Source organism: Pyrgilauda ruficollis, unplaced genomic scaffold (genome assembly GCF_017590135.1).
Source record: "Pyrgilauda ruficollis isolate IOZ18807 unplaced genomic scaffold, ASM1759013v1 scaffold24, whole genome shotgun sequence".
Taxonomy (NCBI): domain Eukaryota; kingdom Metazoa; phylum Chordata; class Aves; order Passeriformes; family Passeridae; genus Pyrgilauda; species Pyrgilauda ruficollis.
This window is the reverse complement of record NW_024523648.1, coordinates 4,723,775-4,741,214: the sequence shown is the minus strand read 5'-3', so window position 1 is coordinate 4,741,214 and position 17,440 is coordinate 4,723,775. Positions and strand designations below refer to the sequence as shown.

At 38.3% G+C, this 17,440-nt stretch overlaps 1 protein-coding gene across 6 annotated transcripts in view; it reads right to left on the bottom strand.

Moving 5' to 3' along the window:
• Positions 1-16,501, bottom strand: part of LAMA2 (laminin subunit alpha 2) — a 334,884-nt gene extending 318,383 nt beyond the window's left edge. For all 6 annotated transcript variants that reach the window (XM_041469664.1, XM_041469666.1, XM_041469665.1 and 3 more), the window contains exon 1: positions 16,195-16,501. In XM_041469664.1, the coding sequence (XP_041325598.1) occupies positions 16,195-16,285 (91 nt within the window). In that variant the 5' untranslated portion in view covers positions 16,286-16,501. The remainder of the gene's footprint in view (positions 1-16,194) is intronic.
• Between the last annotated feature and the right edge of the window lie 939 nt (positions 16,502-17,440).

Below are 17,440 nucleotides of genomic sequence, written 5' to 3'. Positions count from 1 at the left end.
TTATCTTCTCATGGGTTTACAAAAGTCACAATCATACCTATTTCTTGAATTTGGCTTACATGTATTTCAAACTGAAAGCTGGAAATATGCTTCCTTTTCCTTTCATAATAGCAATCTTTAACTACTATCACCATAACTACAGCTGCAAGTAGTATTTTACAGATGCAATTTCTTCACAGAAAAACTGAGTTATACAGCAAATTAAAACCATGTCTTTTTAACTCTCAGTGAATGTAGCTGTGTAATAAAATGCCTACGGAAGACATTGGTAGTTGGTTTCTATTGGCACTGAAAACTTTAGTTCAGTGTCTTTGTACATTGTATAAACTCTGTTTGCCTGTGGCATTTATAGCAAGCTATAGACAAACTATGGTCAACATGTAGCACTCAAAAATGACAGCACAAAAGAGAAAAAGCAAGTTTTGACATTTTCAGAGTAGGTCTCAGCTTGTGACTTATTCTAGTTCTGGCTATTTCCACTTCACTCCTAGTGATACCACAAGTATTGCTCATTTTCTAAGACTTCAGTTACTGTCACTTTCACCAAGTAGTACATGATTTGTAAATTTTTACACTCTTGCAAATCTAATAAGGCATCAGAAATATAATTTTTGAAATAAACCAACAGCTCCAGTACAGAGGACTGATCCATAATTGTCCAAAAGGATTTAAATACATGCTTTTCAGCTCCTAGGACACTGGCCAAATTCCAAACTACTTGAGGAGAGGGAAGGAGCAGGCATTTTCACACTTTTTACTCAATCTGTTCCCCTGAATTCTTGAATATTAATTTGATCCAGAACACAAAAGGAAGCATTTCTCAGTTAGGGAAACTAGTCTAGTCTAGTCTTTCAACATGAAAAGTATATTGTAATATCACCAGTATTTTTGTCATTACTATTCTTTCTTTGCCCTTCTGTCTAAAGAATGTTGGTCTCAACTGCTAATTATATAACCCACTACTCAGTTACATTAGTTCTTTCTTCACGATCTCCCTTTTTTCTAACAGTATCAGGGCATAAGGCAAGAAAGCAAAGCCCCTAAATTTGGGACAGTTAATCTCTCTATTTAGATCTGAACAAGCCTCCTTCAGAAGAAAAATAAGAGTACCCCAAACTTGTACTCTGAAGTTCTGTATGAAGTAAAACAACTCTGTTAATGACTGACAGAACACCTCCCTAATCAAGCTACATGCTGATGTCAACTTCCCCCAGCAGTTCATGTCTCAGTGGCTCGGGTTTCTGAGGTAGCTTTCTTTTCTTGGTTATGTTCTTGAAATGCCATATTGAGTTAGAGAAATACAATGTTAAGAAACTTCTAGCATAAGAGAGCAGCAAAACTTGCTTGTCTCTTTACAAATGTGAAAATCCTTAAGTGAAATGGGGGGGACTACTGTGTAATACTACATATTTTGGAGCACAAAACCGCCAAAACTCTCTCAGTGTAATTAGGAAATGTGAATATTGGAATTCATGTCTAAACATCTGATCGAAGTCTGCCCAGACAGGGAGAAAGGAATGAAAGGGACCAACTCTTAGTATTTTTATTTATAAATTCTACTTAGCCCTCAGAAAGAGCAAAATAATTAATTTTATTTGTTCAAACTAAATTTTGCTGTTGGAGTTTAATCCTTCATAAGCAATCTATTGTATATAATTTCAACTAAATTTTTTAAAAGCTTACTTTGAAGAAGCCAAATCATGATAATTTCATCACCATGGTGAAAAGTTTTACAGCCATTGAAGAAACATGAAAGCAGTTGGTTACCCTGAAGATGCTGTTTTGAATAAAAGTACTTCTGCACATAAATATAGCATAAAATAAAACATAACTGCACTTGAACTAAACAGTAATGTAAACAGCAATTGCTTACCATTTGGAAACAAGTCTACACACAAAACTGAATATAAAAATGTTTTCCCTTTTGTGATAGGGAACAGTTAATCACAGATTACAGGACAAACAGGGGTAATAGAGAGCATCCATTTATAACAGAGGTTGATTTTGGATCCAAGCTTGTTTTATCTGGCATATCAGCAATACTACAGGAAACCACACTCAGATTAGAATGCATAAAGTTGAAAGATTCACAACATTATCAGATTTCCCATGCAGTATGCTGTTGCTCTGGGCAGCGTTCTAAGACTGGTAACAAAAGCCAGATGCAAATCTAGGGCATTATTTTTTAACCTTCATTTAAATTTAAGACTTCCTATTTATGTTGTTCAAATATCCAGTTTACAAGAGTTTGTTATCAAAGGCAAAAACATGGGCTGTGACCTGATTTGGAAGGCCACTAAACTTCTATGTCCTTCATGCATTACTTGTCCTTCTGGGGCCTGACTCTGCAAACACTAAGCATTTCTCTAAAACAATAACTGGATAATTTTCAAAAATCCCATACTGAGCATGTAGAACAAGAACACTGAAAGTGTACCACTCTTAAATAAAGGACAGTATTTCTATTTACACAACTTCTTCTAGGGCCTGCTTTACCATTCTCTCCACGCCACTGAGGATCGCCTCACACATTTTAAACAAATACCACATTAACACAAATACCACATTTTAAAAACACAGATTCACCATGTTGCTATTTTTCTAGTCAGCTGATACACGTGAGGCTAATCATCCATATTCACCAGGACTGGAGTAAGAGAATATGTGTGTAATATATCCCAGGAACAGTGTGCTTGAATACTCCTATCTGGAAAGGAAACCTGACCCCAGATTCTCTCAAGCAGATTAATTACAGATTTTAAGGAAAACAACAATCCCTCATCACACATTTCAAATAACTGAATGCAACAATATCCTGACAAGAGAGCCTCTTGCTATGCAACAACGTATTTCCAATAGAAGAACTACTTCTGCTTCCAGGCCTATTAAAACAATCCTCTTGAGCCTTTCTTATGAGGCTGAAGACTGACACACAAATTATTCAAGGTGTGTGCACCTAGTTTTCCCTTTCAGGTCTTGTACCAAGTAAGCTGCCAGATCCAAGGATAAGTTTGTGGGGAGAGGACATAAACCTGCTAGATTTAATAATATTATTAGAATACTAAAATTAATTCAGTATTCCATTATATATCTGTATCAAAAACACAATGTACTTATCTAAACAGCAGTTTACAGACTTCATTTATGAATGTGGAAAGAACAGCTTAGCTCACCTTTCAAGTACACATCTATTCTAGACAGATACAAAAATTTCAATTGAATGGAAGTTATGCAGAAACATTCACTAGAGAAAGGGGATGAAGTATAACAATAATAGGGTTTGTTCCAAGAGTGGGAAATATGATCTGTCTCAAGTCAAGGATGTTCTTAAGAACACTATTTTTAAAAGCAAAGTGCCTCAGAATAGCTACAATCTCCTTACTTGTTTCTCCTTACAGTCTCTATTGCCACAGCTAGGTCATGTCTAAGGGCCATCTGTTGGCTTTAAACCACGTGCTCTTTATCTCAGTCCTACAACCACAGTCTAGTATGAACAACACAGATTTACCCAAAATTGTTGCCAAATTCTGAAAGCCCTAGGTAATTAATTTGGTTGGAATTTTAATGCATCTCAGCAGTATGCAGTAATTCTAACCATTATATATGTTGCATCTTAGCTAGAGCAACATGCATTGTGATGAAGCTTACGTTCTCTGATGTATAGTAGAGCACACCAGGTACAAAAATTCAGTTAAGATTTTAGTAAGAGAGAACATCCATTAACTAGAGACAAAATAGGTCAAAATGTCAGGGTTTTTTAAAGAAGAAAGCTACAAAGATATTCAGAAAGAAAAGAGCTTGTGTGTGCTTGCCAATTTAAAAACAAATAAATAAATGTAAAACAAATATACTAATTCACTTTCATGCTAATTATATTTCCTAGTGGAAACTAAGGATGAGAAGTATCATATCTTAAAATCTCTTTAGGTCCAATACACTAAATACACTCTTACACATTAAATCCACCTTAAAATCTAATAAGGTGTCAGATACAATTAGCTTTGCTAATAAAAATTAATCAGAATTCTTTTAGAATAAGCCTTTAAAACCTTGAGCTTACTTCTTAAGACACTTTATCCAATAAAGGCTGAATCCTTTGCTGAAGTTTCTCAGCACTGGTAAAAATTACAAGAATTATTTGTACATAAAGAATTATATTACTGTTTGGCATTACTCCTCGTCAGGTTTTTCATGAAACATAGATACACTCATAAGTGCATATGTAGGAGTGATTAATGTTTATGAAACAGAACAGTGGGATTCCAGAAGTACCATATGATGACATGTCAATATTTTGATCCTCACAGACTTAGAACAGCTGTTTTTTCAGCCCAGCTGATACAGTGAAAACATCTCAAATTTGACACGGATAAGTTTAATTCCTAACAAAAGAGACTACTATGGATCTGTATATGTAATTTTAAAGAACATACCATTTCCAGGATTAGTTTATCTTAGATGTTTGGTTTATTGTTAAGGTATTGCTGTAGAGTCAAAGGAGCTGATACAAAGATAGAAACACAGCCTCATTTAAACAGGAAACAACACTAAATGCTTCTTAATAGCTCTGCGTAGCCACTCACTCCCTAGTTTTCAACTACAGCTAATGCCTCAGTTTAACAATACATTCTGACACCCCTGGGACCCTCTGGCCCCTCTTGTTCTTCCAGACATTGCAGAAATAAATGGCTTGCACACAAAAACGTTCAGCAGAACAGTAAGACAGAACAAAATGTTATGTTCTGTGTTGTATACTTCTTCCATAATGACTTGGAGTTGAATTCTTGCCACGAGGAAGCCAGTAAGAATTTCACAGTAATTTCAAACAAACCTAACTTTCCTCTAAAATGAGTACATACCACAAAATTTTACTTAGATTATTTCAACTAACAGCTGTAAAGGAAAACCAGGTAGTGATTGAGAGAAAATTGTTTCATTGGACTCTCTGTGGATTTGGTTTAACAGGGAATATGTAAGTTCAGTTTCACTTCCAGAAAATAATTGTAGAGGAACTGTCATACTGTAGACAGATCCTACATTTTTTAACTAATTCCAGAAGTGTTTTAAAGGTCTGCTAGGCAGAATATAGTGGCTTTTTAATACAAAATTTAATAATTACTTGAGTTTATTAAACTGACTGGATAAATTAATTTCATCTCATTCTAGATTGTCTTAATAATGTTGACTCACTTTGAAACTAATGATGTATTACAAAGATACTTCAGTCAATGAATGGATTCATTCATCAATAGATTTTGAGATAGTTAGAAGTATTTATTTTCATATCTTTCACCTAAATTTCCTTTTAATTCCCAGGAATTAAAAGGACAGGAGTACTCTACAGGACACAAGTAGCTTAAGAGAGTGCTCACTTTTTATGGACCATGTGTGAAGTCATGCACCTGAGCAGTATAAAGGCTCCTACAGGCACCGTTTACCCTGGGGGTCTGTCAGGTTATCTTAGGCACACACTGCTCAGCCACTCAGCTTCTCTGGCACGAAACTGACTGAGCCCATGCAACAGTTACTGGGAAGAAAAGTCTCTGTTGTCACAACAGCAACATTAGAGCCGTTCAGTCTAGAGCAGAGAAGCTTGCGTGAAGACCTCATAGAAACCTTCCAGGATCTGAAAGGGATCTACAGGGAAGCCAGGGATGGACTCTTCATCAGGAAGTGTAGTGACAGGACAAGGAGTAATGGGTTCATACAAAGAGGACAAATTTGGTTTAGATAAACTTCTTTACTGTGAGGATGGTGAGGCACTGGAACTGATTTGAACTGGTTGTCCAAAGATGTTCCATATCCCTGTCAGTGTTCAAATCCAGTCTGGATGGAGCATTGAACAACCTGGTCCAATGTCCCTGCCCCCAGAATAGGCGTTGGAACAAGATGATTTTAAAAGTCCCTTCCAATCCAAGTCATTCTGTGATTGTTACAGCAGAGGAAGAGACGCAGTAGCTGAAAGCCATATTATGCGTGTTACAGCAGGAGCTATTTTCACTTTGCAACAACTCATACAAACCTATATTTATAGAAACTATAAATCTATTTAGGTCTTACTTTTCCTAACTTATTCAAACTGCCTGTTCAGTGTCACTTTCTGTGCTGTGCTTCTTAATGTTTCCAGGCATAAGTCTTCCCATGAAAATACTTACAAATAAAATTAAGGAAAAGTGAGACTGAGAATTTCTTGCATGAGAAATGTGAAACAGGTTTGCTTCACAAATACACATAAGTGAGGTGGATGATTAAAGCACAGTCTACATTCAAGCAACAACACATTTCACCATTTTTTAAGCAGACTGCCTACAATTTAGCCCATCTTCCACAGAGATTGTGAGATACACATGAAAATTGAAGGTTTATAAATGATTGTGTGTAAAACTGGAATCCTTGATCAGTCATAGCAGCTTAGATAAGGCAGAACACTTTCTACTTACTGGATCTTTAATAACTGAGTTGTAAGAAACTAGCTGAACCCTGTTTAGCTGAATGCTGCATTTTCTCATGTCAAGCGAAGAAAAGCAGACCGCTATAACAATTACAGAAAATTAATTAAAAGCTTCCAATGTAACTAATGTTCACATCTATCAATTCAATTTAAGACTAATTCCAATCCAGACAGGCATACAGCTTGTCAAAACCTTTATGAATTTTTCCATAAACTGAGTTCTTTCCTTTTTCTCTGTGAAATCATAGTTTATGACACTCAGACATATTCTCAACTGCTCTCCTGAAAACCCAGGTCTACTATTATAGTCCTTATTAATACACATTCCTTGACAGTTTTTTCCTACATAGAATATAACAAAAACCACTCTGGATCTTGCCAACACAACACATTTATCCATGTCTTTACTAACTGTATACTTTAATATGCCTACAAATGTGTTCAGTTCTAACTCTACAGTTACTAGGTTTACCATGGGACGCCTTTTTAAATATCAGCAATATATTTGCTGCCTTCTAGTTCTCCTCTAATGAGGCTGTTCATATAACCTGTTAAACAATCAGTTGTATAATGACATTACTTTATCAGCATTTTCACACCAAATTCTTTACAACCTCCCCTAAACCTTGAATTCAAATATCTATCTCTCCTAGAGCTGTTGAGCTGAAAGCACTCCTCAGCTTTAATTTCTATCAAAGTTGATTTCACACTTTCATGCTAACAACAAATTCTATACCCAGAGTTGATAACTTCATAAATCAGCTTTTCTATCCTCCTGTATCTGCTGTTTAGATCAAAACCCCAAGGATATTATCTATGTTTTCTATAATGCTACACACAATCAGAAATTACTGTGTACCTTTCATTAGTTTGCTCAGCACCACAATTTTTCTCATCAACTATTTTATACATGTTATCCAGCACCCTATGACCTCTGCCTATATGGCACCTCTTTCTTAGCCCCAAAGAGCCTGGAATATGAAGACAAGGTTTCATGTCAGTAAAGGTTAATTCCTGAAGCAAAAAGCTTCATTTCTTAGCAGTAATCTCACAGAATATCTAATTATTTTTTAATTTTTCTTCTTACAGACAGGCATAAATATTCTTGCCTCCCAATTTTTTACGCTCAAAAAGTACATTGTGTTCCTCAACATTTTTTAAAATGAGCACTGACAAGCTATATAAGTTTCTGTAATCTCGCATGTATCTGTAAGCTATGTGTTCAAATGAAAAGTCACTAATTACTAAAATAAAACTGAGATTTTATAGATAATGAAAACAGAAACACTGTGCAAAAACTATAAACACAGTTTTGCGCTCTGTCCAAGCACTGATCTCTCTCTTTCTTGTAGCACAAATGTGATATTATTATTTTGAATGACATTATGGGGCTTAACCGAGGTGCAGGCCAAAAGCAGACTGGCAGAACAAGTAGCTACACAAAAACCTCTTTATAAGAGAAGTTTTAAATAGATCTTTTGGGACAAATATATACTGCAAGTGGAAGCAAAGTACTGTACAAACAGCCTTCAGACGTATCATGAAGAACCCAGACATAAGAACGAGGTGCATACATTGATTCCTTTAGATATTATTCTCCAAGAAATACAGCCAAATTTGAAATCATGAGTGTACTAACCCTGACCAAAGGATAAGGCTTATCCTCAATGAATAGACAAATGACTTAGTCTAATAGCTTGAGTTCCACTTTATTCTTGTGAGACAGTGCCTCATTTCACCAAGAACTGACTCAACCTCTTGATGCACACGATGATGATTCTGGTTATTGTTGCTTTCCCCATCACTTTTATATGCCATAAAAGTTCTTTCACTAATTAAACTATGAGCTTCAAAGTCACTTTTAAATAACTCCTACCAATATGGCAGGCACATTCAGTACTTTTTCTCCTCCAGTTAGCAAGCTATGAAGTTGATACTATTCAGGCATTTAACTATTAATTTTTCTGGCAAATGACTGTCTTACTCTCTATGTCAAAGCTCCAGTGGGGCGAAGCTGAAGCTGCATGCATAATCAATGATTATAGGGCATGCATTTAAGGCTTCCCACTTACTCTGAATTTAGAAAATATTTCTCATATTTACTACATAAGCATACCAAAAGTGACACTTACAGACCCTAATTCCACACAACGCACAACCTTAATGCAATGGAACTAATTTAGAAGGCTGTATCCAGCTGTAGAAAGACATTGTGCTTAAGAGAATAACTCAGTGTGAATATTACAAATATATTTTCCAATTAAATGTGTGGGTGTTTTTCCCATGGTAAAGAAAACCTTTTTGTGTGAGGACTCAATCATCTTTAAGAAGGAATGACTAATGTAAAATAATCTCCAACTGAACCAAAATCAAACATCAATGATAAATATACTCTGGTTTATGTCATGAACTACACACATGTGGGAATCCCTATATTCACAATTGGGGTGTTGCCACAATTGTCATAAAAGTTGACTAAAAAAGTGATCCACAGGGATGAAATAGTATCAAGAATAGCTTTCTTCTTGTAAAATTACCTACTTCAGCAGTGTCAATGATGACTTAAAGTTAAACCTAAGAAATGTGGTGGTCTGCAATCTTTTTGTTAACATGACAAAAATGTATGCATAATTTGCACGGTCAAATTAGATGTGCAAGTGCACCACATCCAAATCACCAGCTCTGGGATTTGCACAAACATACTTGTTCCATTCCTGGTGGTTCCACATGCCAAATTCAAAAGCCCTGTATTTTTTTGCCATGTTACTTTGTCCTCTTTGAAAGGCATGGATTTCTTCTTGTTCCATAGAGCTGTGTGGCTTTCAGAGGAATCCAGACTACTCCCATTATCACCATTACAGAAGTGCTCAGAAAATGCACAAAACAGTTATCACTGCCACACAGCATTTTATCACACATATTTAGAAACACAGTGATATGTAAAAATAATGATATTTGTTCCTTCTCCCAGTCTAAAAGTTATTCAGCAGCAAATGTATAGCAGTAGTTCTGCATTGCCCGTGCAGGATAAATGCCAGGAAAGTTAATATATAATGCAATTCTTTACAGTAGTGATTACCCAGACAATTCTGTGGAGCAGGATTACAGGCTGTTAACCAGTTAGCATAAAGAGAGTAATGAAGTGCCACATTCAGCATCTCCCATCAAAACCTAAAGGTAGCCTGAGTGAAAGTGGCATCAAAAATTCTCAGGGTTCATCTAAGAAGCAGGTGTGTATGTAGAAAACCAAATTAAATCCTAAATAAACTCTCACTATCACTAGAAGTGTGCAGAAAAACAGGGGTTCTGATTTGTTTGTCTTGCACCTCCAAACTCCTGATTGCCAATCCCCAGCGTTGCTCCATTTTCCGGTAGCAGTGGGAAATACATTACAGTATGTTTAGAGGCATTCTTCTAATTCTTTCTAATTGACTTGAAGAACACCCCCACTTATTGGGTTAGGTGAATAATGAGAAGATATAGTAATGTGCCATTAAAAACAATTGATATAGCTATAAAAATAAATTTTATATAAAATTTTGTTCACTTTTAGGTAACTCTCTTTTTTATTTCATCTTAAGTCCATGAATCATGACAGTAGTACATACACGTCAGTTGGGACAGAACAAGGCATTGTAATGGTATTTGGATAATCCACTCTGCAGGAATGTTTATTATTCTTCCTGAGCTTTCACAAGAGCTCCCTGGCACAATGCTGCTACAGCTGCTTTACAGTCTAATGTTATTACAAGGTCTGATTCAAAGATAATGTCTGCTAGAGGAATCTGGCAGGGTGCAAGAGTCCTATGAAAATCCTTGTGATGCTAAGGTGTAACTAATGGAGACTGAACTGCTGAAAAAATATGTGAGGAATAACAGTTATTTGTTTTGAGTATTGCAAGAATCCTGAGCGATCTTTGTTATTTGTCAGCACAAAAATCACACAAATCCAAGTTATTTTTTCTGGAAATCTTATAATTTTTCTAATAAAAATAAATAATAAAAAAGTCTAATCTCAACCTTACTCACAGTACAGAAGTGTTGCAAAATACCATTTTCTTCAGAACCTCTCTTATCTACATGTTTGGACTGAAGAAAACACGAAAACTGCAGAAAAACAGAAACTAGGAATTGTCTATCAACTACAGTAGCTGGTAAAAGAGAATAAATAACATGTAGTCATCAGCAAGAGCCAGCTCATGAAATAGCTTTATTGGCAAACACAAGGAATTCCCCTTCCTATTTCAAACACATGGATGAAATCAATATAAAGTTTAACAAACATAACATTTTGGTCTGTATTTTACATCTGCAAGCAAGATTTGGTCTGTATGATTGCTAGCACAGCCTGAGTTGCTAGCATGTGACATATGAGCTCATATATTCTAGATAGAACACTTTGTTAGGAGAAAAATATCCAGTAATTAGAGATTATTATGTATGAGAAGAAGTTGGGGGAAAAAGGAGATCATTAGGTATGCACACTGGTTCACATTTGCATGTATTTGTGCCCACGAGGCATCATCACCATTCCTGACCTGTAAATATGAGGAGTCTGGACTTTGGGGCTGGGGGGGAGGAAGAACATTAAAAGAAAAAGAAAAGAAAAGAAAAATCCACCCTGCACCAGGAATTCATGCTGCCTCTTATTCCAAAGTACTATAATCTCAAAAAACTGTCAGTCCAAGTAGCTGGATAAGAAATTAGAACATGTGTGGGTGGATTCCTTCCTCCAGCCTGAATTAATTAAAAATGATTGTTTGCTGTATTATTTTAAAGCGGATTTTTGGAACAGGTTAAAGAACCACTGTTCTGACTTTAGCATTTCAAGCCTAATAAGAATGACTCATTTAAAAAACTCGGAGGAAAAATTAATAATAAGGAGGTTATATATAAAATGCGTCTTACCATCTTATGTTCTTATTTGTTGCTTGGAGAAATTCACACATTCATGTACAAGACCTACCTCATATGCTTTGGCTGTGGTTATTTCTAGTTAAAGCAAGTACACAAAAAGCCCATGTCTCCAGTCAGTCTGGGCAATTCTACCTATTTCTAACACCTTAGGCTGGCCCTTTACTATTTCTCACATTCTAAACCTTAAACACATATTAATTCTCTCTGCTTTCACTTTCTCAGCCAGTTATTGAACTATAAGAAAGTGATATGGACAACAGCTTTGAAGAAAAAGTTAAAAGCAATTAGAATGTATATATGAGAGCAGCATTTTGGGGTAGTTAATCTCTGAATAACTGATCAGACAGCAGTAAATACTGCTAAAAGAGTTGGTATAACTGATTATGATCTTGTACACAAACAAATAAATAATAATAAAAAAGGAAATCATAATTTCCAGATCACAAAAAAATTTATCTACCAGAACATTAAACAGCATACAGACTGTGAAAAGGAAACATACAGAATGTACTTTACTGCAGTACACCTTCAGTGAACAAGGCTTGTTACCTGTTACAAAATCCTGAAGCTGGATTAAGTAAATCCTTAAAAAATAAAATTACACAGAATTTTATGCATTCTAAGATGCCAGCCCTCCACAACAGTCATATCCTCCTTCATATTTTTCTAGCCAGAGCTCTACACATGTTGACTTACAAGGACTACATGGGTTAGATAATGGCTAAATTCTACCTTTCTTCTTGCAGAAGATAAAGTATTTTGGGACTCATTCTCTTAAGCAGCCATTGACTTTCAGTCATCATATCTTAAAGACTTTTGCATTGTTTTTATATTTGCTGATATTGGGTAACAGACTCAAAATTTATTCTGGTGAGAACAAGCTGATAAACAATCATCTAAGCCTTGTTTTCTCAGAAAAGTAGAAAGCAAGTTTACCAAGTAAATCTCTTACAAGCTCTGTTCTCCAAATAGAGCCAGCAGAGTGCTCTGAATGTTTAAATGCTATCAGCCATGATGGAGATGCTCTCCATTACAAGATTAGAGCTGAGTGGTGTTGGTGAGTTTTGAAATTGACCTTACTCCAAAGAAATTCCAAAGAAAGAGGAAACTTGACTTCTGCTTTTACAGATTACAAAAACAAAGCATCTGGGGTGTTTTTGTCTCAGGAAAGAGAGAATCTAAGTCTACACACGTTCTTCATTCTTAAATCTGAAATACCAAACTTATGTCCTATTAGCCTTGTCCCTTGACTTTTCAGTGTATAGGGTACAATATACACACAGGTTTGTATGTGGGAAGGAATCTTGTAAGTCCTAGTTGCAATGACATAACACAGAGAACACAGTTTTGAACTAAACTCTCCAGAAACTTGTTTAAAAAATGTACACCTACAGAGAGACTTAAAAATATTGACCTGCCTGACACCATCCACTGCCTAACAGACAGGCACTAGTCATATCCTGCTGATGTTCACCCCTCATTTCTCTTTCGAGTGGGAAATCTCACTTTGACTTTACAAGCATCCTATATACATCACCACTTGGAGTCAACTTACACTTCCTTCCACACATGCTAAAAGCACCTGTACTCCATGAATTATCTCCACCGATGTCAGCAGCTGACATTACAGATCAAGTTACTGTGCAGTGTATGTTCCTTAGCCCTGTCCCTTCTATTCACACCTTTCACAGACACATAGCTTCCGCTCTCTCTCATAACAGATAGAGAGATCCTTTTAAAAATGCATGAATTCAAGATCAAAAGAAATTTTACGTTACCTTCTAAATTACTACTATTTTGGTTCTCTCCCATTCCACACCAAATAGGATTAACCAAGGTTCAAGATTCAAAGGAACATTGCATAGCACTTCGGTCAGTTTACCTTAACTGCAAGTTATGCACACCTTTAAGAAACACTGTTGAAGAATGCACATGCCTTTCTGGTTCTGATTCTTCCATTTTCTGAGAAACTGCACTGGTTTCAGCTTAGGTAGAGTTAATTTTCCTCACAGTGGCTCATATGGGGCTGTGTTTTAGATTTGTGTTGAACACAGTGATGATAATACAGGGATGTTTTTCTTATTGCTTAGCAGGCCTTACACAGAGCCAAGGCTTTTCCTGCTTTTTGTACTGCCACACTCGTGAGGAGGCCAGAGGTGTAGAGGAAACTGGGAGGAGACATAGCTGGGACAGATGACCCCAAATAACCAAAAGGATATTCCATACCATATGACATCATGCTCAGTATATAAAGTGGGAGGAAGAAGCGTGAGATGTTTGGAATGATGGTGTTTGTCTTCCCAAGTAACTGTTATGTGTGATGAGACCCTGCTCTCCTGGGGATGGCTGAACACCTGCCTGCCCATGGGAAGCAGGGAATTAATTCCTTGCTTTGCTTTGTTTGCCTGCAGAGCTTTTACTTTACCTACTAAACTGCCTTTATATCAATCCATGAGTGTTCCAGCTTTTACCAGTCTGATTTTCTCCCCAGTCCTGCTGGGACTTGAAGGAGTGTGTAAGGGGCTGTGTGGTATATGGTCATTGGCTGGGGTTAAAGCATGACAGAAATGCTACATGACTATTTAGTGTTCAAAATACAAAAAGGATAATATGTGTAGCTAAAAAAAAAAAAAAAAAAAAAAAAAACAAAAAAAAAAAAAAACCAAAAAAAAAATCTCAAAAACAACAAAAAAAAAAAAACAGCTTGAAATTAACTCCAGGTTTCTGACCACATTAAGTCTTCTAACAATTTAAAAAGAAAAAAAAAATTAACCACAAGAACAGAAACAAAAAAAGAAATACAGACTGTTCCCGTCTTTGAGGTGCAAAATGTTCTTGAAATGTTCTGTTCTATAAAACAACATGGGAATTCATTGTGATGTCTCAAATGGTGTTTTTCAAAGCGTTGCAGCTCTGTTACATAATTTTGTCCACAGACATCCAACTGGTGCTAACAATTACTAAGCATCCAACATTATGGTTATTACCAAATAACATTTAAGTCGAAAAACAAAAGCTGTAAGTCTAAAGATACAAACCACTGATGCAGTAACATTCTTGTACATGTTAAAAATCCCCCAGGACTTCAGTGAAGTCAGACTTTCCTAACTTTTTGCATTACAGAGGAGTTCATTACCTCTTTGTCTGCAGTGGGCAACACAGTGACATCTACATAGTGCTAGCACCTCCTAGCAGCTGCAACAGATCTTAAAAAGAAATTCAGAAGACAGTAAATGGCATAAAAATTTGGCAGTCCAGAACTTGAATTCAGTTGTTAAGTTTAGAAGGTACCTCCCATCACCACACTAACATTTAATTAGAAGTCCTAGGATTCTTCATGGAATTACCAGAGCTCACTTACAATATAAGTGATGCAGCAGATGAACACCAAACACACCCACTTCTAATTTAAAAGGGAAATAATTAACATATCCCTTCACTGTTGAGGTTAAAGGAAACCATGATCCTGCATAAACAAAAGGGCATTCTCTAAAAGTGTCTCTGTGTATATATGTGCATGGGAGAGAGAGAATACTAAAAGAAATGCCACATCAATATTAGCAAAAAGAAAATTAATTAGGGGAAAAAAAAAAAGAAGAAAAAATCAGCAAGAAGAAAATGTATTATGTACTGTATTTTAAATGCTCTACTTTTGAAATCCCAGTCTTCAATGTTTACCAATAAGTCGTCATCTAAACACTGTCTAATTTTGGATGAGTTTTTATCCACACAGACATTTGATCAACTTTCATTTATTCTCACACAGCAAAATTCATATTAAGGAGTCAGCGTATCATGTTTTCCAAAGTAAATCCTAAATCGTAAAAATTCTTAATCCATAATGTTCACCCTATTATGTGACATCAGGGTCAAAGGAAAGACAGCTGTTAATCCAGAGGCTTGAATTAATTTTATTTTGACACACCCACAGTATCTTCTAACTGAATTCATTTCAGCAAGGCTAAAAATGTTAAGAGCATGAATGTAAGCACCAGAAGGAATATTGTGGGCTGAAGATTGGTTTTAAGGATTTCCTATGAGAGCTGAGAAATTGACTAAAGTTTATTTCTCCCATACCTGTACAACACTCTTTTTGATCTTTCCACAGAACACTAACTGAAAAAGCAAACAAAAAACCACCCTTGTAGTGTCAACACACCTAAACACTGTATAATGCACGATAATGGTATGTCTAAGACATTTACTATCCATGCAGAATAAAATTGATTCTGTTCCCATTCCCGTCGTGGTTAGTTTTTAACAGAAAAGCTTTGTGACGGGCTAAGTGCATCAAATTGCCACCTGAACTAAAAGCAGTACAGGCAGCCCACACGTGTTTTAACACAGCCTATCAAGCCTCCCCTGTCACAGAGATGCCAGCAGACGGGCACATCCCGGCTGCAGGAGGGATGCCAGCAGATCAGCCCGTAACTCTTGTGTGACGCTTGGGGAACGGGGTCACGTCCTCCAGCGCTCCCTCACCTACACGATTTTCCCCTGCCCGTCCAGCCACAGCGCTGCCCATCTGCGCTGCTGCGAAGCGGGTCATTAGCGCTTGTGTGAGGGAGCGGGAATTGCGGCGGGAGGCGGGATGTGCCGGCCCCTCAGCGCAGCCCCCGCAGCAGCCCCTGCTCGGCCCGGCCACCGAGGTACCCGCGGTGGTGCCACCCGCCGAGTCCCTTCTCTGCAGCCTGGGGGTCACTTGTCACGCTCGGTCCCTGTCCCCTCGTCCCTCCCGTCACACAAGGACTCCCGAGCTGGTGGCGGGGTTCCCCTCCGCGGTCCCGGCCGGGCGGGCGAGGCGCGGGCTCCCCGCTCCCCTGTACCTCTTTGCGGCGGCGGCGGCGGCGACGGCGACTGGCCTCGGCTGCCGAGCGCCGCCAGCAGCAGGAGCAGCGGCAAACTTTCCGGAGCCATGGCTCCCGGGCAGCCCACACGTCCCGCCACGGGACGGCCAGCCGAGTGAGCCGCAGCCGCCGGGAGAGGAGAGGAGACCCCGGTGCCCCGGGCAGGGAGCAGGAGAGCAGGACACACCCCTGCCCCCCCGCACGCACTCCCCGCCCCGCCGCCGGCCCGCGGAGCAGCGAGCGGGGCCGGTGGGCAGCGAGGGGTCGGAGCGCGGCCCGGGAGGAGACCCCGAGCCCCGCGCCGCGGGAACAGCGCGGCTGCAGCATCCAGGATCCAGGCGCCAGGCGGGCACGAGGCGCCGCGCGAGGCGGGCGGCACGTGCCTGCCCGACGGGCGCTCCCCGGAGCCGGGAAGCGTTCTCGCCTGGAAGTGTGCTCGCCATTTAAATTAGCCTTTGTCGGGTTGTCCGACAGAGGAAAAAAAAATACCTGCTCTATGGAGGGGGGAAAAAAATAGCTTTCTGAGAAGGCGCTTGAGAAACGAGGGTTGCGATGGAACCACGGGCATTTTTCCTACCGTGCCCAGGAATGGTATATCAGTGCTAGCCAGGTATGACAGGGGAAAAATCCGTATTACTGCATAAAGGAAAAATTAACCTTGCACTAAAATAAAATTTGGATTAAAAACTATTGCGTAGTTCTTCTGAAAAAAAATTGCTTTTAAAAAGTCCATAAAAACCAGGTTTTGTCATGGAACAAACAGCAAGGCTCCCAGCCTATGTGTGAATACACAGAGAAAGGACGTCATGGACTGTTAGAAAGAGTGACCTGGGCTCAATTCACAGTATGTCTGTGCCATAAAACCAAGATTGTGCTGGCAGCCCAGTTCTGACTTGAATAGTCATCTTCACAAGTCTTGGACTGCTACACTTCTAATTGAGCTTCCCTTGTAACTGACATCAAGATTAAGCAATTCTATGTACTTCCCAACATAAATACTTCAGTATCTGTGTGCTCATTGCTATAGCCAACAGTGAGGATAAGTATGCGTTTGCTACAGTGTCTGTTTCAGCTCCCAAGCCACAGCATTTTCTGTTGGTAAATTTGCCTGTCATTCCAAACCCAACATTTGAAGAATGCAGAATTTTGCACATAATACCACAGCCAATTTGTTTCTCTCCCTGTCATCCCAAGCAGACTCATTCTTTCTCTTCTGATGCACTTA